This window comes from Leptopilina heterotoma, unplaced genomic scaffold (assembly GCF_015476425.1).
Source record: "Leptopilina heterotoma isolate Lh14 unplaced genomic scaffold, ASM1547642v1 Lhet_14, whole genome shotgun sequence".
NCBI lineage: Eukaryota > Metazoa > Arthropoda > Insecta > Hymenoptera > Figitidae > Leptopilina > Leptopilina heterotoma.
The window spans coordinates 2025321-2053131 of record NW_025110859.1 but is presented as its reverse complement, the minus strand read 5'-3'; the positions used below and the strand labels follow the sequence as shown (position 1 = coordinate 2053131).

Below are 27811 nucleotides of genomic sequence, written 5' to 3'. Positions count from 1 at the left end.
TATTATAATTAATAAATAAAAATAAATAAATGAATAAAAATAAGTAAATAAATAAATATTAAAATCGGAAATTAGAAAAGCGAATATCAAAGTAAATTAACCCAATAATTTATTGTCAATCTTTATATTTAATTATAGTTGCAAAAAAATTATGAGTAGACTCGACACTTTTCGCTGCTTCCTTTTTATCTTTTTTGAAAAAGAAAAAAAAACAAATAGAACAGTGCCAAGACGGTTTATTACCCCCTGTGTAGGTGATCGAGAATATTGAACTCAATGGGCATATGTTATATTTAGCAAAGAACTCTAGTCTAGTCATTGACACTGGTTTTATATATACATATATATATACGTATATATTTATGTGTGTATATGTGTATATATTTAAAATTACGAAAAGAAAGAGAGAAAGAATCAAAGTTCAAAATTTAGATAATCCAATGTATATATTATATATTTTATGATTCATTCACAAGAAAAAAAAAGAAAGAGAGGAGAATGAATAAGAAAAACATTTTAAGATATCAAAATTTTAGAAAATCAGATTTATATATATATATATATGTGTGTAATAATTTCAAGTCTATAAATATTTGAAAACTATTTTTGAAAAGAAAAGGCAAAAAACTAAACTAAACTAAACTAAAAAAACTTACTTTAGTTTAATTTAATTAAAGAATTTAAAAAAGTTATTGCAAAATGTAAATTTAAAATTAAGATTTGCTAATTTGATTCACAAACAAATCGTCACTATACTATATTTGCAATTGCAAGTTGTTAATATATTTGGGTAAATCCACCGAACCGTTCGATTTCATGTTACTGGCAAATCTTTATATTTTTAAAGTATTCTACTAATTATTTTCATATTTTTACTACTTTATAAAAGCTCTGAGAATCTACTGAATTAAGAAAATTAAATAAATTTTAACCTACTTCCCTTATATCCTTATTAATAAAATCAGATGTCTGTCTGTACATTGCTTAAAACTTCAAAATGTTAACATGATTAGTTATTATGGACATCAGAGATTCCAAAAATGTTCTTAAAAAATTTAATGTATGTATGTATGTATGTATGTATGTTTGTCTGTCACAAAAACTTTGTACCCCAATCACACAAAAACATGTGAATCGATTTAAGTCCAACTTGGTAGGTTATTAGGTATTGACCCAAGGAAGGTTTATAAATTTACAGATTTAAAAAATATTAATTAGAACGGGAGATATTCAATTTTTTCAAAAAATTCAAAAAATCGAAAATTTCAAAATTTTTTATTTTTCATGGATTGCTTTTGAAGTTTATATACTTGAGTATTATATGTTATTTAGTCACATTATAGCATAACTTTGCAAAAAATAAAGTCCTATTACTAATATGTAAGTATAAAAATGTTTTCAAAAAATCGAAAATTTCAAAATTTTACATTTTTTTATGGATTGCTTTTAAACTTTCTATATTTGAGTATTACATGTTATTTGGTCACATTTTAGCATAATTTTTCAAAAAATACTATTCTACAACTAAGATGTAAATATAAAAATATTTTCAAAAACTTGAAAAATGGAAAATTTCCAAATTTCACAATTTTTAATGGATAGCTTTTAAACTTTCTAAAAATGAATATTATATGTTATTTAGTCAGATTTTATCATAATTTTGCAAAAAATACTATCCTACAAAAAATATAAAAAAATTTTCAATATATCAAAAAATCGATACTAATTACTATATGAAGTATAATTCAGTAGTATTTTTGGAGTCTCTGATTAATATTTTGATGTCAAAATAGTGCAATTCAAAATTATTTATCAAATCAATCTAATATTTTCAAGAAGTTCAGAAATATTGAAAATGGAAATTTTTTATGATTAAAATGATTTCGCAGGATGTCAAGAATTGTAAGTCACCTGTGATACAATACAAGCATATTATGCCACTAGGCAAAAACTTACATGTTAAAACGTTTTTTCATTTTAACTCTAGATTTAACTTTAAGAGATGTTTTGAGCAATGTAAAGACAAAAGTTAACACGGTGTCTATTTTTGTTTAACAAAATTCCCTGCTTTGTCCAAACTTTTCACGGTTTATCTCTTTTTTGTCAAATTTAAATTTACTTGATTTTATCCATAAATAAATCTACAAATGGCTATAAAAATTTACTTATTTTATGAAAATACTGTTTCTTAAGTTCATATAAATATAGATTGTATTACTTGCTGTCGTACAGTTTTCTGTTTATACTAATACATTTAACTGGGTATCTACCAAACGGGAAAAACTGTAAAAAGCTGGGAATATGCCGAACCGGGAATTTTCCTATCAAATTAAGAAAAAGTTTCATTATATTAATTCGCTTTTAAAAAATTGCTTTTTACTTCAATTTTTATTGATGTATAATATTTATGAAAACAGACCCGAGTCAAAATTTAAGCCCTACTTTCAGCCTAAAATTTAGGTCTTATGTTAGGTTTTAGCAGTCGTAACGTAGGGTCTACTTGCGATACAATTAGTTCCAATTAGACTCTACTATAACTCCAAAAACTGTATGGAAAATTTAATTTTTTTAATACATTAATTAAAGTACTACAAATTGATAAATATTGTTCTCTGCATTTGAATTGGTTAAAATAACTAATTTCATAACAAAAAGTCAATCACTGATTCAAATAGTAATATTTTCCTACTAAAATAGCTATAATGGTAACTAATTATTATTTTTTTCCGGTCAAATTAAATTCCCTAGCTATTTCCTGATTTTCCAGACCCAGGTAGAAAAATTTAATGGAAGCCTAGATATATGCTAGCGCCACCACTGGAATTTGTATGGCAGTTTATCTTGCCGAAGTCTTCTAGCGCCTTGCATGGCGCGAGCACTTTCTGCTAGAATGCAACATAACCACAAATATCGCTGTTGCATAAAATATCAACGGTGTTTGTTTTTTTGTTAAGGAAATTTTAAAAAATATTTTAAGTAATTAATCTAACAATTTATCACCAAGAATAACAATAAATACTTTTGATGAATTAAACATATTAATTTCTCTAAATTCAAATTAGAAAACATAACCTCGAACTGGATTTATGTTTTCTTTATTTTTAATTGACCTGTCAGAACAGTTTTATTGGTTTTAAATAAGAACACAACTTTTGCAATTAAATTATAAGTGATTTTTTAATAATAATTTAGACTTTTGGAGATAATTTTCATAAACTAATATGTATATATAATTCCACAAGTTTAAGAAGTGTGATTACATTTATTAAAACGAAACGTGTAATTAATTCTTTAAATATGTATAATTTCCATTGTAAACAGATAATTAGTAAATATTTTTTATATATACTTTTATTTAAAGTCATCAAATGAAATGACATATAAGAATAATTGTTTAATTCGCGAAATAAATTTTTGGCAGGTGAGGTTATGTACATTCTGTTATGTTCGCATTCTAGCACTGCGAGCAGAATGCGAGGAAGGTGCTAGAGCACAAAAGTGTTTCAAATGCTGTCAGCGCCACTACAGCGCAATGGCGTGCGAGAGTGGCACCTTACTAGCGCCACCAAATTTTTCTACTAGGGGATTGGTAGAAACTTAAATGTATTGGTAGAAACTAAAACCCGTCGAAGACGGGTACGACAGCTAGTTAATAATAAAACAGATTAAATTAATTTAGAACATGAAATTTGCAGTGTTACTCAAGGTACTTTTTTCTATTCTTATAGGCATAACTTTTTATTTTTATTTTCGTGGCGATTGTTCAATTAAAATTTTTGACAACCGCACTTATTCGTCTTAAACAGACGAATAAATCTTGGTATTGTAAAATAATGTGCCTTTAGAATTAAAGAAAATATTGCAATAACTATCACCTTAGACTTGAGCGTGAACAACTCTAAACTTAGCCTTTTTCTAGGAGCTCATCTACAGATTGAAATAAAATTAATTGAAAACGTGCGTGATTATTAGAAAGCATTATTATAATTCTTATATTCAAATGCCAAATTTTATCTCCAAATTTAGAATGCCAAAAAATTAAGAATTACAATAAAATTTTACATTATTTATTCATTTAGTTCATTATGAACGTATCAGTCAATGTGAAAAATTGAATAACTTTTCATCTGTTATTTTTTATTTTGACTTTCGTCAAAATTAAGATAATTTAACTAACAGAATTAAAAAATAGATGCCAAAATGATATTAATAAATTAGTATATTAATCATAAATATATTTTAATATTAGTTGTCTTACACAAATAAATAATTATAATGAATAATACAATTATTTACCTTTTGCACATATTAAAGAAAACAAAAGAAGATAGAAATACACATTTTTAATTGTATTATCTGAAAAAACTCATATTTTAGTTTTTTCTATTTATTTTGCACGGCATTAAATTAAAATGAATCACGCATGAAGATAATTGATCCAAAATAAATTTTGAAAAAAATAAACCGTAAATGAGAGGTGTGCTTTCAATTTAAAAATTTTCATTTTTATAAGTTAATGTCGACCAACTCCGTGGATTTGCCCATTTTCGTCTTTCTCGTAAAATAAAAAAAATTTGACTAAGAATATTCACAGTAACAACAATAAAAAATAATTATTATTATATGACAGTATAATAATAATATAAGAATGAAAATAATAAAAATAATAACAATAGTAATAATAATAAAAAATAACTATTGTTGTTAAGTAGCAGTAATAATAATACAATAATAAAAATAATAACAGTAACAACAGTAATAATTAAATCAATAAATATTTATAATTAACAAATTTTTTATTCATTATTTTGAAAATGTTCTGCAAAAATTCAAAAATTTTACAAATCTACAAAAATTTTATTAAAAATACTCGAAATAATAAACGATCCGAATTTTTTCTATATAACATAAAATAAAATAACTTTTATTAATAAAAACATTTCTTTGCAAATTCTTATTTTTTTAAAAGCTTGATAAACATTCAAATCCAATATAAAATTAGAAATAAAAGAACAAAAATGTTTACAAAATCAATAAAATAATTAAAAAGAAATTAAAAATAGAAAAATAATTTTTTTTATTGAAAATGATTCATTTAGTGACACCTGGTGGTGAATTTATTTTAGTTAAAATCATCAGAAGTAGAATCTGCTTTACCCCGAGAAGATTAGAAATAATCACTTAAATTCTAAAAATGTCTATAATAAATATCATAATTTTATATTTAATAATAATAATAATAGTTATAATAATAATTAATAGTTTAATAAACAATTTTATTGTCTTAAAAATACATAATTGTTTTTATTTATAAAAGTGAATCAATTAAACAAAGTTTATTATTGTTATAATTGTAAACTATTTTTATAGTTTGTTATTTTTCTTTTATTATTCAATAATTAAATAAATATATCCTTATTATTATTGTTATAACTATATATTATTCTTTCATTATTAATTATACTAGCAAATATTACGCGCGCAGAACGAGATATTCAATTTGTAATTGTTATGCATTTACAAAATTCTTTATTTTCAAAAATAAATTTTTTAAATAATTTCATAATCAAAATTTGAAAAATTCACTTATTAAGTACAAAATTAATTATTACTGTTCATATTTAAAATTTTTTTTTAATTTCACGAAAGAATTCAATTATTTTCTAAAATTTTAATAAATCCTTCTAAACAATTCAATTATTTTTTTAAATAGTAAACTCTACAAAAAGTAGTAAACTTTACAAAAATTCATTTATTTTCAAAACAATTTTAATTGAATTCCTCGGAAGAATTCAATTTTTTTCCAAAATTTTAATAAATCCTTCGAAAAAATTCAATTATTTTTATAAATAGTAAAATTCTTTGCAAGAATTCCTCCGATGAATTCAAATATTTTTAAATATTTCCATAAATTTCAATTATTTCCTAAAATTTTAATAAATTCTTCGAAACAATTCAACTATTTCTATAAATAATAAAATTCTTTGCAGGAATTAAATTATTTTTAATCAAATTTAAATAAAATTACATGAAAGAATTTAATTATTTTCAAAAATTTCCATAAAATTCAATTTTAACAAGAATTTAAAATTCTCTAGAAATAATTCAATTGAGGGGACGGATTCTAAAAGGGGATACGCGTGGATTCACGCGTTTAAGTTTTGTCCACTAGGTCAATTTTTGAAACTATTACAAATTGCAATTTGAATTACTGAAGTTTGTAGAGAATGAAAATGCGCATCTTTTTTCTTTAAGAAATAAATTTATATCTTTTTTAGTTTATGAAATAATGAGAAAAAACTAAATTTTTGAAAACCAAAAAATTTAAATGTTTTACGTCTTTAACTCGTGCTGGCGTTTTTGATTTTTCATATTTTGTAATCAAACAAAAACGAACTTACAGATTAAGACTTCCTGAAACCAACTATACTTTTAAAACTACAAAATCTTAATTAATAAAAAGTTTATTAATTTTTTCGAAAGACGTTGCAAAAAACGTGTTTTTCCAACTTTCAACGCTTCGTTTATCGAGGAAATTTTAAGGTACAAAAAACTTCTAGTGACAAAGTTTTTCATTACTACACGGAGAAAAAAATCAGGGCTTTGTAGCATGGAGTGGTCTGTACCTTTAGCGCATGGGCGCTTCCTTGCGGCGAAAGAACGAACTCGTACGATTGCAGCAAGGCTCCTTACTAAAATAGGGCGAGCTCTTGCTGCAATCGTACAAATTCGTTCTTTCGCCGTAAGGAAGCGCCCATGCGCTAAAGGTACAGACCACTCCATGCTAAAAAGCCCTGATTTTTTTCTCCGTGTATACGGACAAGTTTTCTGTAAAATTTTATTAACATGATATGAATGCTTACAAAGTTATTAATGTTTAAAGCGTATGGTGCGTCAGATTTCTCGCGCCTCGAACACATTGAGTCCCAAGGTGTTCGTTTGTAACAGATTAAGACTATTTTAGTTTATTCATTTGTTTACTTAAAAAAAATACAATTTTTAATGAAGTCACAGATAACTTTTGGAATCGCAGTTTAGTTAAAAACGATTATTTATTATTAAAAAGTAACTAATAATAATTAGCCAAAATCGTCTGAAGATAGTTAAAATTGACTGACATACAAATAATTAATGCATAGTTATTTTGACATAAATTTAATGTTAATTAAACTAATAATTGTTGATTAAGAATAGTAAAAATATTATAATTTTAGTTATTGACTAGTTTTTTGCTATCAAAGTAATTATTTTTAAATAATATTTAACTATGAGATTATGACGATTTGGCTAACTTTATATAAAAGTAGCATCAGTTTATTTATTTTAACATGTATTCTAAGTAAAAAACATAATATAAGAAATATTTTTTTAAAAAATATTGCAAAATAATTTGTACAATAATTCTATATTTTCTATATTCTATATTGTCGTTAAAACATATTGCTCTCTCATAGAGGAAGTATTTTTATTTTATTTATATCTGTATTTTGTCAGACATTTTCATAAAATAGAATTTTTTTGGTTATCATGTGCACTTTTCGAGGAAGTAACCCTTTTTTAAATGCTATTTTCCTCAAACTTGTGATTTGTTTTCATTCTAAGTAAAATATGGTATCCAGATGGGTCGCGGCTGCCGCGACCGTTGACTGCAAAAAAAAGGGTTCGGAAAAACCCAATACAATTTTCCCAGGATTTCGAGATTTTTTTATCACAATTGAGAAAACATTATGGCCATCTTGGTCAAGAACCGGACCAAGAAGTAATAATCCCGAAAAATGTTAAAATCAGTGAAAGCTACGCAATTCAGTATTTACCAGAATCAAGAATAAATACTTTTGAAAACTATAGATTACAAAATCTTTCCGCTTTCAAAATTGAATCAAAATGAATGATGTAAAAAGTTAAGTACGATATCTTTCTCCAAACGGACAGGAGTTTTTTAATAATTATTTTAAAAACATGAAATGTAGTAAATGAGATCATTTTGACAAAGAGTGGAAGCCTTAAACTAAATAAAACAAGAAAGTTAAATACAAGAAATATTATTGTAGTTGAGTTTTTTATATATAACAAAATAAAACATTTATGTTAAAAATAAATTTTATTAAATTTTATTTACTGTGAATATTAATTAATAATATTAATATTCAATATTAATTGACAAACACATTTTCAACGCGTTGCAAACGAACACCTTGGGACTCAATGTGTTCGAGGCGCGAGAAATCTGACGCACCATACGCTTTAAACATTAATAACTTTGTAAGCATTCATATCATGTTAATAAAATTTTACAGAAAACTTGTCCGTATAGTAATGAAAAACTTTGTCACTAGAAGTTTTTTGTACCTTAAAATTTCCTCGATAAACGAAGCGTTGAAAGTTGGAAAAACACGTTTTTTGCAACGTCTTTCGAAAAAATTAATAAACTTTTTATTAATTAAGATTTTGTAGTTTTAAAAGTATAGTTGGTTTCAGGAAGTCTTAATCTGTAAGTTCGTTTTTGTTTGATTACAAAATATGAAAAATCAAAAACGCCAGCACGAGTTAAAGACGTAAAACATTTAAATTTTTTGGTTTTCAAAAATTTAGTTTTTTCTTATTATTTCATAAACTAAAAAAGATATAAATTTATTTCTTAAAGAAAAAAGATGCGCATTTTCATTGTGTATAAATTTGTGTCATTAAATTTGAAAATTGAAAATGTTTGAAAATCGCACTATTGGTCAATAGTTATACGTGACAATCCACGCGTATCCCCTTTTAGAATCCGTCCCCTCAATTATTCTAAAAATATTTTTAAAAAATTCTTTATAAAAATTAAATTACTTTTATTGCAATTTTTAAATATATTCGTGAAAAAATTGAAAGAATTCAATTATTTTTAAAAAAAAATTTTAATAAATTCTTCGGGACAATTCAATTATTTTTATAAATAGTAAAATTCTCTTCGCAAGAATTCAATTATTTTCAATACAATTTTAATAAAATTCCTCTTCATAAAATTCAATTGCTTTCAAAATTTTTAATTAAAATTATTAAAGAATCTCCATTAGTTTAAAAAAAATTCAAAGAAATTCTTCAAAAGAATTTAATTAGGATTTTTAAAAATTTTAATAAAATTCTTCGCGAGAATTCAGTTATTTTCCTAATTAATAACATTCTTTGATCGAATTCTATTATCAAATTCTTTGATAAAATTCTTAGCAACAATTCGATGATTTTCAATACATTAATTTTAAAATTGAAAATATTTGAAAAGTTAAGAAACAAAAAAGCAAACAACTAACTTCAAACTGCGAGCATATTACTGGAACATTTACTTTATTATTATTAATTATTATTATTTTATCATTATTGAATAAATAAATAAATTATTATTATTATTATTATTAATATTATGATTATTACTGTTGTTGTTACTATTATTATTATTTTTATTATTGTCGTCATTATTATGAAAAATACAAAAAAAGAAGAAAAAGAAAAATTTTCCACCAATAATATTAAAAATTCTATTTATCATCAGCTTCAACATTATTGTAAAATAACGAAAATTAAAAAAAAAAAAAACGATTCATAATTCTAGAGTAGACTAATTATTATATAAGATTTTTAAAAGCATAAACAGGTCAGTTATTCTATATATATAGAGCTAATTCATATTTTCCAATATAAAATTTGTTGTCATCATAAATTTCGAGACAAATGAAAAAATGAAAAATTGAGAATAACAATGAAAAACAACAATTCATCAACAAATAATAAAGTATTTTCTACATTTAAAAAGATATTAGAAAAAAAATTAATACAAAAATAAAATTGCACGTTAAAATAATAAAAAAAAAAAACCCCATCAATTTATGCATGAAACAAAAAATTTACATTAATCTCAATGAATCGTATATTAATGTGATACATATATTAAAAAAAACATGTTAAACATATTTATTTACTTTAAAAATGAATTTATGACTATGTTAATATTATAAAAGTCGGATTGTGTGAAATAAACTTCGGAACTTATAATTTCAATTAATACTGATATTTTTTAGATCTAATTAATTGAATCATTAGATTTAAAATATTTTACTTTTGCCTTTAATGACAATTGTCTATGAATAAACAATTTTTTGTTATTACTATTATTATGAGAAAAACAAAGTGTACAATTTGATCTAAAACATAAGTTTTCAAATAAAAAGAAAAAAAAACGAGAATAATATTCGAAAGGAATATTAATATATTTTTATTATAATTTAATTATACCATTAATAGTTTAAAGGCTTTAAAGTTTTACTTTAATATCATTTATATCATATCGATATCGAAATTGATAACTTTAAGTTAAGATTGTTTATTCAGCTTGGTAAAGTTCTTATTTTTCTTCAAACGAACGTTACATCACAACTATTAAATAAAACTCATTGTAACGAATTGCAGTTACAAGTTATATCATTAATTGCCATTAAGTATGTATTGAACCAACTACTCTGGAATGAAGGCCACGTAATTATATCTCGAAAGGAGTATACTTTTTTTTCTTTCCTTTTTTTTAAATTTACAGTCATTAAATTTCGCTTATGACAAGAATTATAAAGAAGTCAAGTGCATTTTAATTTACTACTACTACTACTACTACTACTAAAAACATATTTTTTACTCTTTAAGTATTTCTAAAAATCTAATTTACCTGTTTTTAATAAAATATGCATATTTTTTGAAAAAATAAAAATTTTCCCCATCGCGACTGTAATATTTCATAATAAAAAAAAACAAACAATTAAAAAAAGGGGTTGAAAAATTAGTGAAAAAAAAGTGGTGACCCACTTTTCAACGCCCTCCTTGTCCTAGAAAGAGACAATCGATAATCTCGCATAGTTGAACTAGATATATATGATACTGTAATTGTAACTTTTTGCATTTGTGACAGATTGATATTTTGAACCATCAATAAACTTCCTTCTGGAAAAATTTCCCAAAAGAAACGACATTTTTAAAAGTCTGAAAACGAATTGTCAAAAAAAAACGAATCCGGAAAAAATGGGGGAAAAAATAAAGTGCAATTTAAAAAATTGCGTCGAATGCGGTGTTAAAGATTTTTTTTAAGATTTTCAGAAGCGTGGGAGTCAATGCCCGGTGAATGACAACATGCGGGGAACACACCCAACCTTTTACACACGGCGTTTAATGCCTTCCGGGAACCTTGGACAATCAGATAATGCACGAAAAGATGACCTCGGCAACGAATTTTACTTTAGTTCTCTAATCAGGGATTCGATAAATTAATGCAAACGGCGTTCTAGAAACTTCATTTACATTCTATATTTAAAATTAATATAATGCGCATTGTTCCAATGTAAACAAATTTGCAATAAAAATTTGTTCTTAAATGAAAATTAGATATCTTTTTCTCAACTCACCTGCCAATGGTAAAAGATAGACCGTAGAACAATTCATTCACTGCAACCACAAAAACTCAATGATTTCTTCAAGCCGCAACACTAGCGGCGTGTTATTTGTCATAAAACACTTAACATCACGATTGACAATCACAAAAACTTGAGATTTATGATGATTTTTATGTAAACAAGAACGTTAAAGTGAATTAGAATTCTAAAAATCCGTGAAATTGACGAAGTGGCGCAATTCGTCCATCTTGTCTGTTTTTCTCGGGTTGGGATTGACCTTTGGTTAATTAAAATATAGATGAGATGTGGATTAGAATTTTTTGACTATTTTAATGTTTTGTTTTGTCGCTAGGGCGCAGTGTACGTTGGTCACCAGGGTTGGGAAGTTGACCGTAGTGGACTATTAAAGTTCTATTCACAGGTCTATTATTGCAGGCGGAAAATTGCGCTGCTCTGAATTAACGAAATTAAAAAATAAATAATAAATTTACAATAAAGAAAAATACGAAGGTTGTTATTATGAAACGGTTAAAATTTGAATATGAAAGTAAAGACAATCAGGAAAATTACAAATATTAATAATTAATAATAGACCAATGTACAACTAGCGCCATAGGTGGAGATTGTTAATAGAGGGTTAACTTAATTTCAAAAGTAGAAAAAGGTTCTAATAGCAGAAGACATTTTTGTAAAAAAAAAACAACAAATAGAAGTATAGTCGAATTATCTTCTCATTTTTCCGATTTTTGCAAATAATTAATAAGTAAAACTCGTGTCTATTGAAGGAATATAATAAATAGTTTTATAAGTGTATTTAATTTAAAAAAAACAAAGAAGAAACGACCAGAAATCTTTAGAAGTAGTCTTGCCAATTTACCCGCCAAAAAAATCGGTATGAATTCCGAAAGTGAAAATGAATTAAATGATATAAATATTAGTAATTCTGAGGAAAATGCCTTAGAATTGCAAGAAGAAAATGATTCAGCGCCACAAATTGAAGAAGAAGTTCGAGAAAAATTAGTCCAATTGCCTTTGGGAAGAATTAAACATATCGTTAAAATGGATCCTGAAGTCAATCTTGTTAACCAAGAAGCTATTTTTCTAATTACTAAATCTACAGTAAGATATTTTTTTCTACCTTCTTTCATATTAAATCAAAAAAGTAAAAATAAATGTAAAAAATAAAGAATAAAAATTGATATTCTGCTATTATTTAGGGCTCAAACCATTGAAAGTATTTAAAAATACGGACTTTAAGGACCAAAAATGAAAACTTATGGACCAATTGCTGACATAATTATAAACAGTCCAAGTCAAATAAAAGAACATTTTACTTAAAACTATAAATTAAATTAACGATCGATTTCTTCATGTTTAATAATAATTAAAGATGACCGAGTTATAAAATCATCAATTCAATTATTATTTTCAAGAATTTTTAACTAAAATTCTTGAAGTCAATTAATTTTCGAAAAAATTCTCTGACAATTTTTAATTCCTTTTGTTTACAATATTTAATTTTACGAATTTTAATTATTCGTAAATTCTTCAATTAAATATAATATTAGAAAATAAAAAATTCAAATTATTTAAATACAAAAATAAATAGTTTATTGAATAATTCAACATTTCTTAAAATTCAATTCTCATAAAGAATTTTATTAACATAATTTTTAAATAATTAAATTCTTCCTACGATTTTTAATAAAAATTTTTAGAATAATTACATTTTCCGAGAAATTTGATTAAAATTGTTTTAAAAATAATTGAAATTCTGCGTTGCGTTTTATCATTTATGAAAATAATTGAATTCTTAAGAAGAATTTTATTATTTTTGAACATATAATTAAATTTCTGCGAAGGATTTTATTACTTTCGAAAACAATTGAATTTTATGCAATAATTTGTAACTTCTCAAAAATTAAAATTTTCTATAGTGTTTTAACTAAAAATTTTCTATAAATTCATTGTTTTTAATAATTTTATGAAAAAGTTTTTTGAGAATTTTCAAATTCAATTGTTTTTAACTGAAATTCATTTTTAAATCAATTTTTATTAGAAAATTCTACTAGAATTCAATAATTTAAATTCAAAAATAAATTAATTTATTCAATATTTCAATGTTTTTTAAAATTAAATTTTCATAAAGAATTTTATCAACAAATTTTTAATAATTGAATTTATTTGACGAATTTTAATAAAATTTTTGAAAATCCTAATTAAATTCTTTAAAAGAATTTCTTTTAGGTTTTTGAAAATAATCTAGTAGTTTCTATAATAATTGTAATTTAAAATTTCGAAAATAATTGAATTCTTTCGATAAATTATACTATTTATAAAAATAATTGAATTCTTGCGAAGAATTTAACAATTTATAAAAACAATTGAATTGTTTCAATGAATGTTATTATTTACGAAAATAATTTAATTCTTGCGAAAAATTTAACAAATTATAAAAATACTTAAATTCATTCGAAGAATATTATTATGTATTTAAGAAAATAATTGAATTTTTGTGAAGAATTTTATCATTATTAAATTTGAAAAAATTAAATTCTTGTAAAGAATTTACCAATTTATAAAAACAATTGAATTATTGTAATTTATGTTATTATTTACGAAAGTAATTAAACTTTTGTGAAGAATTTTATCAAAAATTTGAAAATAATTAAATTTTGAGAATTATCAAATTCATTTGTTTTTAAATTAAATTCATTTTTCAATCAATTTTTATAAGAAAATTCTACGAGAATTCAATTATTTAAATTCAAAAATAAATAATTTATTGAATAATTCAATGTTTCTTAAAATTGAATTCTCATAAAGAATTTTATTAATGTCAAGTTTTTTAATAATTGAATTCCTTTGACGAATTTTAATAAAATTTTTAAGAATAATTACATTTTTCGAGGAATTTAATTAAAATTTTATTAAAAATAATTGAAATTCTGAAATGAGTTTTATTATTTAAGAAAATAATTGAGTTCCCAAAAAGAATTTTATTATGTACAAAAATAATTGAATCCCAGTAAAAATTTTATTATTTATGCAAATAATTAAATTGCGAAGAAATTTATAAAAAAATTTGTAAATAATTGAATTCTTGTGAAATTTTTATTATTTTATGGAAATAATTAAATATTTTAATAGAATTTTATTTTAAAATTTTAAAATCTTATTAAAATTTTTTTTAAATAATTGAATTGTTTTGGAAAATTTTATTAAAATAGTATAGTTATTGAAAATCATTGAATTGAGTAAAATTTTTGAAAATAATTGAAATTTTGCCAAGAATTTTATTAAAATTTTTGAAAATAATTGAAATTTGTAGAAGAATTTTATTATTTCTAAAGATAATTGAAATTTTGACGATAATTTTTTAAAATTTTTTAACATAATTAAATTTCTGTGAAGAATTTCGTTACTTTTAAAAATAAGGTTGAATTTTTGCAATCATCTGTAATTTCTCTAAAATTCACCAAATTATGTCGTACAATTTACGAACTTTTCGTCCTTTTTCAATCAAATTACGGACCATTTTTAAAAAAAACTGACTTTTACGGACCTTTACGGGATTTACGGACCTAGTTCGAGCCCTGTTTCGTATAAAATGAAAAAAGTGAAAATGAAAGTAAAAAATAAAGAATAAAAATTGATATTTTGCTATTATTTTAAAATTTCTTTTTTTTCCAGGAGCTGTTTATAGAATCACTTGCAAGAGAGGCTTATAAATACACGTCACAGTCAAAAAAGAAAACAGTACAAAAACATGACATTGAAAGTGCCATTGACAATGTAGACGCTCTTGTTTTCTTAGAGGGAGCAATGTAAGGATGTATATTAATGAATCATTTACTATTTATATTTTTCTACTTTATTCTAAGTGTTAAATGCTTGTAAAATAAAAAAAATTTTCAATATCTCTGCACAAAATTTATTAGAATATTATTATGAACATTGCTCATTGTTTGAGTGACAGAATGAAAAGAAAATCAGTCTTAATCCTTGCCTGTCAATTTTTTTTTCTATTTCAACTTGGAGCAGCCGTAAAAATGCTCTTTACACAAAAAATAGAATGTTACAAAGCTTGAAACTTTCTTGAAGTAAACAGTATAAATACTATTAACATACTGTTAATTTTTTCTTACAATATAAGAAATTAATAACTAAATTCACAATGATAAAATTATCCATAAGTTAAAATTCAAATTACTAAAATTATCATATAAATTCAGAAATTAATCGTAATTCTTTAAGAGAATTTTTTTTCTTTAAGAGCAGGACTTACTGAATTTTCTTTTAACGTCAATTGACATATCAGTATTAAAAATAATGAAGAATTCTCTTTTTTTCAATAATTTTCTTGCACGAGAAATAGTTTATATCTCAATCGATATACTCAATAAAATATAAAACTCGCCTAAACAAAATTAAACTTAAACCGAAAAAAGTAGCATTTACAAAAGTATTTGTATCACCATTTATAAAAATAATATTTTTTTCCAAAACAAAAAAATAAGCATATGACATAAATTGCTCTTGAATGGACATTAATCGATTATACAAATATCTCTTAAATTATTATTATTATTTAAATTTATGCCTGTTGTCATTTGATGCAAACTTGAGGGCTTTTTTTTTAAAAAGAAAAGCAATTGAAAATTGAAAAGTTGATTCAAAAGCTCTTTCTCTTTTTAAAGATCGAAAAACATGTTCTCCATCAACGTTACAAACGTTGAATTTTTTCTAAAAGACGAGTTAACCTTCTCTTATAATAAGATTAATCTTATCACTCAAAGAAAGAGTTAGTACTTAATACGAGAGTATCATCATTTTTTTTTTGTTAAAAAAAAGAGAGAAAAAAATATAATAATTAGATTAGTGTTTTTTCTTGAGAAACATTAATGACAGTAAATCTTACATCACGCATTTTGTAAAACTTTTTCACTTCTTGCGTTTAGTTTTACGTTTTCGATTATCGCCTTTATTTTGTTCGGCTGAATTTGCTCCACCTGCTTTACTGTGGTTGCAGAGATTATTGATGAAATCTTCAAAATCCGCCTCACTACGAAAAGGAGAATCGAATTAATTATGTAAATTTTGCCTAAAATTAAACGCTTCACGACGAAAGCATAAACAAATCTAAAGTCTCAAAAATTATATTTTGGGACCTAAAAATACAAATACAGGGTTGCCACAAAAGTTTAATTTTGTTTTTCCCTGATTTCCAAACAAAATTTTGACTTTTTGCTTGCCCTTAAAGAATATTCTGATTCACTCTAAAAATAATAATTAGATACTCAAAAAAATGTTCTATTACATTTATTTAAGAATTTCCTTAATTGTAAAATTATTCGAAAACACTAATAACTTCATTTTTAAATAAATATTTAATCATTATTATTTTCCATGGGAACTAAGACTTTTAAAATTTCTAATTCAAACCTTTTGAAATTTAATAATTTATAAGAATATTTTCATGTTTTATAAAAATTAAAGATGACCGAGTGATAAAATCATTATTTTACATTATAAGAATATTATTACTGTAACTTATTTAAAATTATTTTCATAATTTCAATTCAATTATCATTTTTTAGACTTTTTAACTAAAACTCTTCTTAAAATCAATTATTTTTAATTATTTTTAACAAAGTTCTTTGAGAATTTTCAAATCAATTTGTATACTATTCAATTTTACGAAATTTCATAAATTTTTCGTAAATTCTTCAATATTGTATATTAAAAAATAAAAACTTCAAATAATTTTTTTAAAAAATTCAATTAATTTAAAAAAAAATTAATTCTACAGAATCGTTAGTTAAAAGTATGAAAAATTCAAATATTCAAAGATTTTAATTTGAAACCTTTTCAAGATTTAATTATCTCTAAAAATTCACGCAACAATGTTTTTAATATTCAATTATAATCTAAAATTTTAAGTAAAATTCATTTTTTAATCAATTTTTATTAGAAAATTCTTCGAGAATTCAATTATTCAAATACAAATACCTATAAATAATTTGTTGAATAATTTATTGTTTCTTAAAATTGAATTTTTATAAAGAATTTTATCAAAATTTTTAAAAATAATTGAACTCTTTCGACGAATTTAAAAAAAAATTTAAGAATAAGTGCAATTTTATATCATTTTATTTAAAATTCTATAAAAAATAATTGAAATTCTGCGATAAGTTTTATTATATGTAAAAATAATTGAATTTTTGAAACGGATTTTATTGAAAATTTTTTCCAAAGAATTGACTTCCTGTGATTTTATTTTATTAAAATTTTATTCAAAATAATTGAATTTTGCAAACAATTTTATTATTTATGAAAATAATTGAATTCCTTCGAAACATTTTATTATTTACGAAAATAATTGATTTCTTGTAAAGAATTTTATTCAAATTTTTTGAAAATAATTTAATTTCTCAGAATTTTTTATAACTTTTTGAAAATAATTAAATTTATTCGAGAAATTTCATTAAAAAATTGTGAAGAATTTTATTCAAATATTTTTAAATAATTGAATTCCCATAACAAATTTGATTATTTGTGAAAATAATTGAATTCCTAAGAAGAATTTTATTGAAAATAATTGAAGTGTATCAGAAAATTTTATTAAAATTGCAATTTTATTAACTAAATCTTGTAAAAAATGTTTTCAAAATTTTTTTAAGTAATAGAATTATTTAAAGAATTTTATTTAAAGTTTTCAAAATAATTGAATTTTCTCAAAACTATTTTCTTAAATTCTCTCAATATAATTAAATTCTTTCGAGAAACTTCATTAAAAAATTAAAAATAATTGAATTGGTGCGAAGAAATTTATAAAAAATTTGTAAGTAATTGAATTTCTGTGAAATTATTATTAAAATTCTGTTTAAATAATTGAATTGTTTTGTAAAATTTTATTAAAATAGTAGATATTAAAAATAATTGAAATGAAAAAATGTTTTGAAAATAATTGAAATTTTGCAAATAATTTTTTTTTTTAAATAATACTAATTGAATTTCAGAGAAGAATTTTATTATTTAATAAAAACGATGAGATAGTCGATCACTCCGAGCCAGGATTTTAATTATTTGTAAAGTTAAATTTTATTATTTGTAAAGATAATTTAACTTTTGACGAGTATTTTTTATAAATTTTTAAACATAATTGAATTTCCGCAAAGAAGTTTATTATTTTTGAAAATAATTGAATTTCTGTAACCAGTGGTAACTTCTCAAAAATTCCATTTTTTTTTTTATTGATTTCAACTAAAATCTATCTATAAATTTATTATTTTTAATAATTAATTAAATGCGTATTAAAAACTTTAACTAATTCCAAAAGAATTTAAATTATTAAAATTCTTCAAAACCTAAGTTCTTTAAAATTTCTAATTAAATTCACAAAAAAGACACCAAAATTCAGAATTTTCTTTTGAGTTCTAAAAATTTAATGTTTGCAGTACTTTTAATAAAAATCCCTGATTTTTCCCTGAATTCCCTTACTTCCCTGACCTGTGGCAACCTTGAAATATTAAAAATACTAAAAATACCCAAAACTCTGTTTACCTTGTATTATTTTCCGTTTGTTGTCGTTTTTTACCACTGGAGGGAGATTGAGTCGGCAGTCGTTGTCCTAAAACAATTCTATACTGGACACTGTGTGTATTTGCTCTAAGATGCTTTAAATTTCCAGCTTGACATGCAGCCCAATCGGTCACATCATAAACTGCACCCTCCATACAAGCATAGTAGTGCCACAAAAAGCCCATTACACGAGATTCCGCCCAAATGTCACCCTGAGTAAAGAAAAAGTACAAATAAATTTTTTTTTTCATTTTTCCTTATTTGATTTGAATAAAAACAATTGCTTACCTCTTTCGCACTATGACGTATCTTGCACTGTGCACAAAATCGAGCAGCATAACAAGGTCGTTGAGTTGGAATTCTCTTGTGTCGTAAACCACAATTTGTACATCTAATTGTATTTGCAGCTTGCTCCATTTTTCTGTGCAATTGCGACAATAAATCACTCAATTCACCCCAGGCAGCCTCCACTTGTCTTGTTTGATCAAACGCTTGTCTTAATTCCTGAAAAATTCAAATGCCAAAAATTACTAAATTACTATTTCTATTTCTATTTGTTTGTTCCTACTACACAGGGCTCGAACCTACGGACTTTACGGACCAAAAATGAAAATTTACGGACCATTTACGGTCCAATTACTGACAAAAATATAACCAGTCCGAGTCAAATAAGAGAACATTTTACTTAAAATTATAAATTAAATTTCTTCATTACTATAAAACATGAAGATATCAATTTCTTCATATTTTATAATAATTCAAGATGGAAAACTGATAAAATCATTATTTTACATTATAAGAATATTGTACTTCTTCAAAATTATTTTCATCATTTCCATTCAATTATTATTTTCAAGAATTTTTAACTAAAATTCTTCTTTACATCAATTATTTTCGAAGAAGTTCTCCGACAATTTTCAAATCCATTTATTTACAATATTCAATTTTACGAATTTTAATTATTCGTAAATTCTTTAATTAAATATATATTAAAAAATAAAAAATTCAAATATTTCTAAAAATTCACGCTCTAATGATATTAATTTTGAATTATTATCTAAAATTTTAACTAAAATTCATTTTTAAATCAATTTTTATTAAAAAATTCGACGAGAATTCAATTATTTAAATACAAAAATGAATAGTTTATTGAATATTTCTTAAAATTCAATTCTCATAAAGAATTTTATTAACTAAATTTTTAAATAATTAAATTCTTCCTACAATTTTTAATAAAAATTTTAAGAATAATTACATTTTCCGAGAAATTTGATTAAAATTGTTTTAAAAATAATTGAAATTCTGCGACGAGTTTTATTATTTGTGAAAGTAATTGAATCCCTAAGCAAAATTTTATTATTTTTGAAGAGTATTATTACTCTTAAAAAGAACTGAATTTCTGCAATAATAATAATAACTTTTCCAAAATTAAATTATTTTCGTGTTTTTAATTAAAATTCTTCTAGAAATGCATTATTTTTAATAATTTTTGAAAAAGTTCTTTATAAATTTTCAAATTTATTTGTTTTTAATTTAATTTTACAAACTTTTTATTAGAAAATTCCACTAGAATTCAATTATTTAAATACAAAAATAAAGAATTTAATTGAATGTTTCTTCAAATTAATTTCTTTTCATGAATTTTAATAAAATTTTAATGAATAATTGTATTTTTCAAAGAATACATTAAAAAATGTATTAAAAATAATTGAAATTCTTCAACAAGTTTTATTTTTTATGAAAATAATTGCATGATTGTGAAGAAAGCTATAAAAAATTTGTAAATAATTGAATTCCTGTAAAATTTTTATTATTTTATGAAATTAATTAAAGGTTTGGGTAGAATTTTTTTATTTTTTAAATAATTGAATTCTTTTGAAAAATTTTATTAAAATAGTAGATATTAAAAATCATTGAATTGAGGAAAATGTTTGAAAATAATTGAAATTTTAACAAGAATTTTATTACTTTTGAAAATAATTGAAATTTGGAAAAGAATTTTATTATTTCTAAAGATAATTGAAATTTTGACGATAATTTATTTAAATTTTTGAACATAATTAAATTTCTGTGAAAAATTTTATTACTTTTAAAAATAGTTGAATTTTTGCAATCATTTGTAACTTCTCAAAAATTAAAATTTTTTTAAGTGTTTTTAACTGAAATTTTTCTATAAATCCTTTGTTTTTAATAATTTTATTAAAAAGATTTTTGAGAATTTTCAAATTCATATTTTTTTTAACTGAAATGCATTTTTAAATCAATTTTTATTAGAAAATTCTACTAAAATTCAATTATTTAAATTCAAAAGTAAATAATTTCTTGAATAATTCAATGTTTCTTAAAATTGAATTCTCATAAAGAATTTTAACAAAAAAATTTAAATAATTGAATTCTTTTGACGAATTTTAATAAAATTTTTAAGATTAATTACATTTTTCGAGGAATTTGATTAAAATTTTATTAAAAATAATGGAAATTCTGCAATGAATTTTATTATTTATGAAAATAATTGAGTTCCTAAAAAGAATTTTATTTTTATTATGTACGAAAATAATTGAATCCCCTGTAAAAATTTTCTTATTTAAAAAAAAAATAATTTAATTATTGCGAAGAAATTTATGAAAAAAATTGTAAATAATTGAATTCCTGTGGAATTTAAATTATTTTATGAAAATAATTAAATGTTTGCGTAGAATTTTATTAAAATTTTTTTAAATAATTGAATTGTTTTGGAAAATTTTATTAAAATAGTAGATATTGAAAATCATTGAATTGAGGAAAATTTTTGAAAATAACTGAAATTTGGAGAAGAATTTTATTATTTCTAAAGATAATTGAAATTTTGATGAGAATATTTTAAAATTTTTGAACATAATTAAATTTCTGCAAAGAATTTTATTACTTTTAAATATAATTGAATTTCGGCAATCATTTGTAATTTCTCTAAAATTCACCAAATTTTATTGTACAATTTACGAACTTTTCGTCTTTTTTCAATCAAGTTACGGACTTTACGGACCTTTTTTCAAAAAATTGATTTTTACGGACTTGAAGCAAATTTACGGACCTTTGCGGGATTTACAGACCAAGTTCGAGTCCTGTACTACATTATAAAAAATTTGTTTTTGTAATAGTGAGACTCAAACATTAAAGACTTGATTAACATTTTTCTTTTGTAATTTGTTATCAGTGATATTTACCGGTTCGCCAATTAAGTCAAAGGCGTGGACGAGAATTTTGAAAGCCTCCTCAGCGCCTGGCTGATTATTTTTGTCCGGATGCACGAGAAAGGCTTGTCGTTTATAATACTTTTTAATATCATCATCGGAACATGTGGGTGTTACTCCAAGTATACTGTAAGGATCCTTTCCCTTGCAAGCGAGCAATCGTTTCATTGCCTCTTCACCCGTACTCGGCAGGGCAATATTTGCCTCCAGACCACCGTGTATCCATCCAGCCGGTGTGTCCTCCTTTTCCTCGCCTTTTGTTCGTAATTTTCGCCAAAATGCAAATTTACTGCTACCCAACCAGCTGTCCATTTGCTTGCCGAATGCATTCAGAAATCGTATTTTCGAAAATGACGTCGCCAGGTACATCCATGAGTATTTTAGATAGAGAATCGTGTGAAACCATCCACATTTTCCACTGGAAGATTTCAAATAATAAATTCGAATTCAAAGAAAATAATTTTAAATTCAAAAAAATAGATTAAAATTCAAAGAAAATAAATTCAAATTAAAAAATTTATTCAAATTTTAAATATTTCTAATTAAACTCTTTTGAAGGATTTCTTTGAATTTGCTTAAAATAATGGAATTTTTTTTAATAATTTTAATTGAAAATTTGGAAAGTAATTGAATTTTATGAACAATTGCTTTCAAGTTATTAAAATAATCGTGTTTCTTAATAATTGAAATTAATCATTTAATAACATTTTTAGAAAATAATTAAATTCTTCTTAGAATTTTATTACAGTTTTCTAAAATAATTTAATTCCTTCAAGGAATTTTATTAAAATATAGAAAATAATTGAATTGTTTCAAAAAATTAAACTCTTTTAAACAATTTTATTACAGTTTTTATAAATAAGTAAATTCTTTTGAAGAATTTCTTTAAGTTTTTAAGAAAATAATGTAGTTTTTTGAATAATTTTAATTAAAAATTTTGAAAATAATTGAATTAAACAAAGAATGTTGATCAAATTTTTAAGATAATCGTGTCTGTTAATAATTATATTTAAATTGAATTGAATTGAATTCTTTTGTGAAATTTTATTAAAATTTTGTTGAAAATATAAACAATAATAATTAATTATTTATGTACTTAATAAGTAAATTTTTTGAATTTTGATTATGAAATTATTTAAAAATTTATATTTAAAAATAAAAAATTTTGTAATTTTCATAATAATAATACATTCAATATTCAAAGAAAAATAGTAAAAATTCAAAAAAATAAATTAAAATTCAAAAACATATGAGGCATTCCATTTCAAAACGACCCCCTTCGTAAACAATTGCCAATGTAAGACAATTTTTAAATGAATATTTCTTCCATTCTGTAGAACCAAATTACTTTTTATATTAGTGATTTCGAAAGTAGAATTTCTGAACTTTCTGATAATAAAAAAATATTTTTTTTTAATAATTTAATTTAAATAGAAATTTGAGTTTAAAAGTTAAACTTTGAAAAACCTTAAAACACGTTATCTCCGATTTTAATAAAATTCATATCAAACGAAAGCTTGAATATTCTTCTTTTTATTTATCAAACGATAATAATGGACAATTCAGTGGATTTTGAGAAAATAATTAATTTTACAAACATTTCGAAGGTTATATTGAGAAAACCATTTATTAAGTATAGGGCGGCATTTGTTTTTCTCAATTTATGCATAATAACCTTCTAAATGTCTGTAAAATTTAATTAATTAATTAAAATTTACTGAAATGTCCATTATTATCGTTTGATAAATAAAAAGAAGAATATTCAAGCTTTCGTTTGATATGAATTTTATTAAAATCGGAGGTAACGTGTTTTGAGATTTTTCAAAGTTTAACTTTTAAACTCAATTTTCTATTTAAATTAAATTATAAAAAAAATATATTTTTTTATTATCAGAAAGTTCAGAAATTCTACTTTCGAAATCACTAATATAAAAAGCAATTTGGTTCTACAGAATGGAAGAAATATTCATTTAAAAATTGTCTTACATTGGCAATTGTTTACTAAGGGGGTCGTTTTGAAATGGAATGCCTCATATACATAAAAATGCAAAAAGAAATTAGAAGTAAATTAAAATAAAAACAATAAGTTAAAAATAAATAAAAATTATTATTTTGAAGAATGTTTTTATTTACGAAAATAATTGAATTTTTGTGAAGAATTTTATCAAAAAATTTGCTAATAATTAAATTCCTACGAAGAATTTTATTACAATTTTAGAGAATAATTGAATTCTTTCGAAACATGATATTAAAATTTTTTAAATTTTGAATCCTTTCCTGAAATTTTCATAAAATTGTATTCAAAATAATTGAATTCCTACAAAGAATTTTACTATTTATGAGAATAATTGAATCTTCCGAAGAATGTTATTATTTATGAAAATAATTTAATTCTTGCGAAGAATTTATGAAAATTTTTAAAAATTCAAAGAAAACAATTGGAAATTCAAAACAATAAATAAATAAAAATGAATAAGAAATTAGATACGTACATAAATTAAAATAAAAAAAATAATAAATTCGAAATAAGTTAAAATAAAAATTATAATTAATATAATTATAAAATTATAATATAAAGAAATTAAAATAAAAAAAAATTTAGGAGTAAATTTCAATTAAAGAATGAAGTAAAAATAAAATAAAATAGAAATATAAAAAAATGTACAAATACGAAAAAAAATATTGCATAGAAAAAAAAAGTGAATACTCACAGCTGAATAACGAGGTTCGCGCTCATACTAAAAACATCGGAAATCAAATGAAACAGCCAGTAAAAAATCTTGAGAATTATTTTACTCCAACGTATAACGTATTTGTTTAAATTACGATAAACATCTTTAAATGCTGATTCACGATTTTCACGTTTTCGACTGCGTTGACCTTTTCTTATTTGTTGTGCTTTTTCAGCTTGGAAGCGCTTTGAATTTTTTTCCTTAACAGTCTTTTTATCATCCTTGCCGACTTTATTATTGGCCTGTTGATTTTTTTCAATTTTATCAGTTGAAACAGTTTGACTGAAACTATTAATAGTATTTAAATTATTATTTATTTGAATTGGTTTCTTTTGCACATTAACACTTGATTTTGTATTGTAATTTGGAATTTTCGAATTATTCAAAGTTTCATTTTTATCTGTTTTCTTTGATGTTTTTAGGGGACGTTTCTTTTCAAAATTATCCGATTTATTGAATGAATTTAATTCAGTTTCTGATGGTGAACCAAGATTGTCCAATGACACCCAGCGACGGGATAAATTGGAATTTTTATTTTCAATTATTTTCTTTGGTCCTTGGACCTTCGGTGAATTATGATCATCACTGCCGGATGAATTTTGTCTCTTTAATACGGCGGGTTTTGATTTTGTTTTTTTATTGCTGACAATTTTTTTTGCTGTTGGTTCGGGTTTGGGTTTTATTGGCGGCGCTGTTTGGGGTGACGATGGAGTTGGTGCGGATTTTGTCAGGACGTCGGAATATGATGGTCGCATGGGTTTCACTTCGGCAATTGCACGCGGTTTCTTTTGATAGGCATCGGGCGCTGCTCGGGGTAATTCGTCGGTGTCTTTAACTTCGGTTGTTGATTTTGGAACGGGAAATACATTTGGTGAACCGCCGAATGGACTGTATGTTCCCGATTGATTTGGCACCCAATTGCCAACGAGATTGTCGATCAATTGCTTTGAATTGGAATTCTGTGGTGTTAAATTTGAGGACATTTGTTGATTTCCAAAGAGACCGTATTCTCGATCAATTAAAGTTTGATTATTGAATGAATTTAGATTATTAATTTGACATTGTTCGGCCATTATTTGTGAAGCGTTGCCATAGATGACGTTGATGAAATTCCCGCCGCCAACATCAATGGTACCAACTAGATCGTTATTTTCATTAATGCCCAAATGATTCACTGCTTGTGGGGGGAAATAGATTTGTTCTGGCATCGGAGAATCGTATTGCTGTGTTTCCGGATGCATATAAACTGGTGTTGACATTGAATTCATTGATTGAATATTTGTCGTATTTGGATGTGCAGTTGGTCCCGGCATGTAACGTTGTATTCTATTTGGATTGTAATCCGACCAATTGTGTGACGTCGATTGTTGTGACGGCATTCCAAATTGAACATAATGTCCAGCAGAATTCTCCAGATCTGCTGTCACCACTTCGATAATTTGATCCAATGACATTCGTTCAAATTCCGATGGTGTATGCTTTTGTTCTGTCATCTTTTTTTCCTATCTAAAAAAAACAATTTTCCATTACTTCGACAAAAAATAAAAACAGTTCATAAAAATTTAATTACAAAAAAAATACGCTAAGAAATTATCACAGCTGAAAAAACAAATATTAAGTCCGCTTGACGTAGAAAAGAAGCCATGAAAATAACAATGACGAAAACGTTAATCTATAGAGCCAATGACCTTTCAATATACACATGTTTCAAAAATCTTCATAATTCAATCAAATTTTACTCCGCATTTTGGAAATATTCTAGAACTACTTCTATATGACGATAAAAATTTTGTTGTTTACGGAAAAATACTCAAAATACGAGTGTTGCAACATTTTCTGTTTGTGTGGGTGTTAGACCCCAAATGCATAACAATCTCCCAAAATATTAAGGAAAATGGAAAAAGAACCATATGCTCATTCTATAAAAAAATATAGAAAATACAAATTTATGAAACAAATACAATAAATAAAAACCATGCAATTTTTCTCGAGATTAGGTAATAAATTTAATTTGCGCTCGTAACCTAAAAATGACAAGGGTTACGAATAGTTTTTCATCGAATCAAGATAATGATACACGGGAATTATTCATTTTCAACTCACCTTTATTATAGATATCCGGTTATATCAAAACATATACTGCATGTTGTAAGAATGATCACATTAAGCACAATTTGTGAGATAAACCACGCGGTATGTGCAAAATCTCCATTCCGATATGACCACTTCTCGTTGATTCGCGTTCTCTCTTTCTCTTTCTCTCTGTCTTTTCTCTTGTCGTATACGATGGTATACGACAAGATTTATTCAAGTCGCAACACGTTCACTGTATATACTTCGGTTTAACTTTTGCAATTATCATAAAATCTAGGAGAGCTCTACTATATCCCTCTCTCCCTCAATCTTTCTCTCACTTGTTTATATTTAATCGTTCAAGGACAAAAGAAAAACAGCTCTTTTATGTATAAACAATATACACTGTTTTTAAAAATCGTTATACTGTACTTATTCCCCTTTTTCTTTGTTTATAATTTTTTAAATTCTCCTATTACTCACTTTTAGACACTTTTTTCCCTTGAATTAAATTTTGTAATTATTAATAATGTAGTTGAATAGTATTCTAAATAATAATTTGCGTTATTTTCCTTTGCAAAATTTTTATGATACCTAGACAGATTGAAAAGGAAAATGGACAATTTCTATTTATTAAAGCGTTATTCACAGGGAGGAAAAGTTTATTCCAGGTTAGCCAATAATGCATTTGATCTGTTTGAATTTTCTTTTTAAATTTACTGATGTATTGATAATTTAAAAATCAATTATTTTTATTTGTTGACGACTGCAAAAAAAGGAG

The 27811-nt window shown here is 23.7% G+C and overlaps 3 protein-coding genes across 3 annotated transcripts in view; 1 reads left to right on the top strand and 2 right to left on the bottom strand.

The window, feature by feature from the left end:
- Positions 1-11702, bottom strand: part of LOC122498039 (circadian locomoter output cycles protein kaput-like) — a 97391-nt gene extending 85689 nt beyond the window's left edge. The window contains exon 1 of the mRNA XM_043605536.1: positions 11424-11702. The gene's annotated coding sequence lies outside the window, so the exon portion shown is untranslated. The remainder of the gene's footprint in view (positions 1-11423) is intronic.
- Positions 11703-12077: 375 nt separating this feature from the next.
- On the top strand, positions 12078-15331 carry LOC122497819 (DNA polymerase epsilon subunit 4). Its single transcript, XM_043605129.1, has 2 exons — positions 12078-12530; positions 15105-15331. The coding sequence occupies exons 1-2, from the start codon at positions 12306-12308 to the stop codon at positions 15240-15242; spliced, it is 363 nt and encodes a 120-aa protein (XP_043461064.1). The 5' UTR covers positions 12078-12305; the 3' UTR covers positions 15243-15331.
- Positions 15330-27625, bottom strand: LOC122497818 (dnaJ homolog dnj-5). The gene is made up of 6 exons (XM_043605128.1): positions 27061-27625; positions 24937-26463; positions 22199-22643; positions 19284-19499; positions 18978-19207; positions 15330-16476 (listed from the first exon to the last, which is right to left on the bottom strand). Exons 2-6 carry the CDS (start codon positions 26448-26450, stop codon positions 16356-16358), a joined length of 2526 nt encoding a protein of 841 aa, XP_043461063.1. The 5' UTR covers positions 26451-26463; positions 27061-27625; the 3' UTR covers positions 15330-16355.
- Positions 27626-27811: the final 186 nt, after the last annotated feature.

Bases quoted from the DNA above. Each gene is read 5' to 3' on its own strand.
- LOC122497819 (XM_043605129.1), top strand. From the start codon at position 12,306: ATGAATTCCGAAAGTGAAAATGAATTAAATGATATAAATATTAGTAAT. The intron at 12,531-15,104 runs GTAAGATATTTT...TTTTTTTTCCAG, and splicing joins TTCTAATTACTAAATCTACA to GAGCTGTTTATAGAATCACT.
- LOC122497818 (XM_043605128.1), bottom strand. From the start codon at position 26,450: ATGACAGAACAAAAGCATACACCATCGGAATTTGAACGAATGTCATTG. The intron at 22,644-24,936 runs GTGAGTATTCAC...GAAATCTTCCAG, and splicing joins GCGAACCTCGTTATTCAGCT to TGGAAAATGTGGATGGTTTC. The intron at 19,208-19,283 runs GTAAGCAATTGT...TTCTTTACTCAG, and splicing joins TACGTCATAGTGCGAAAGAG to GGTGACATTTGGGCGGAATC.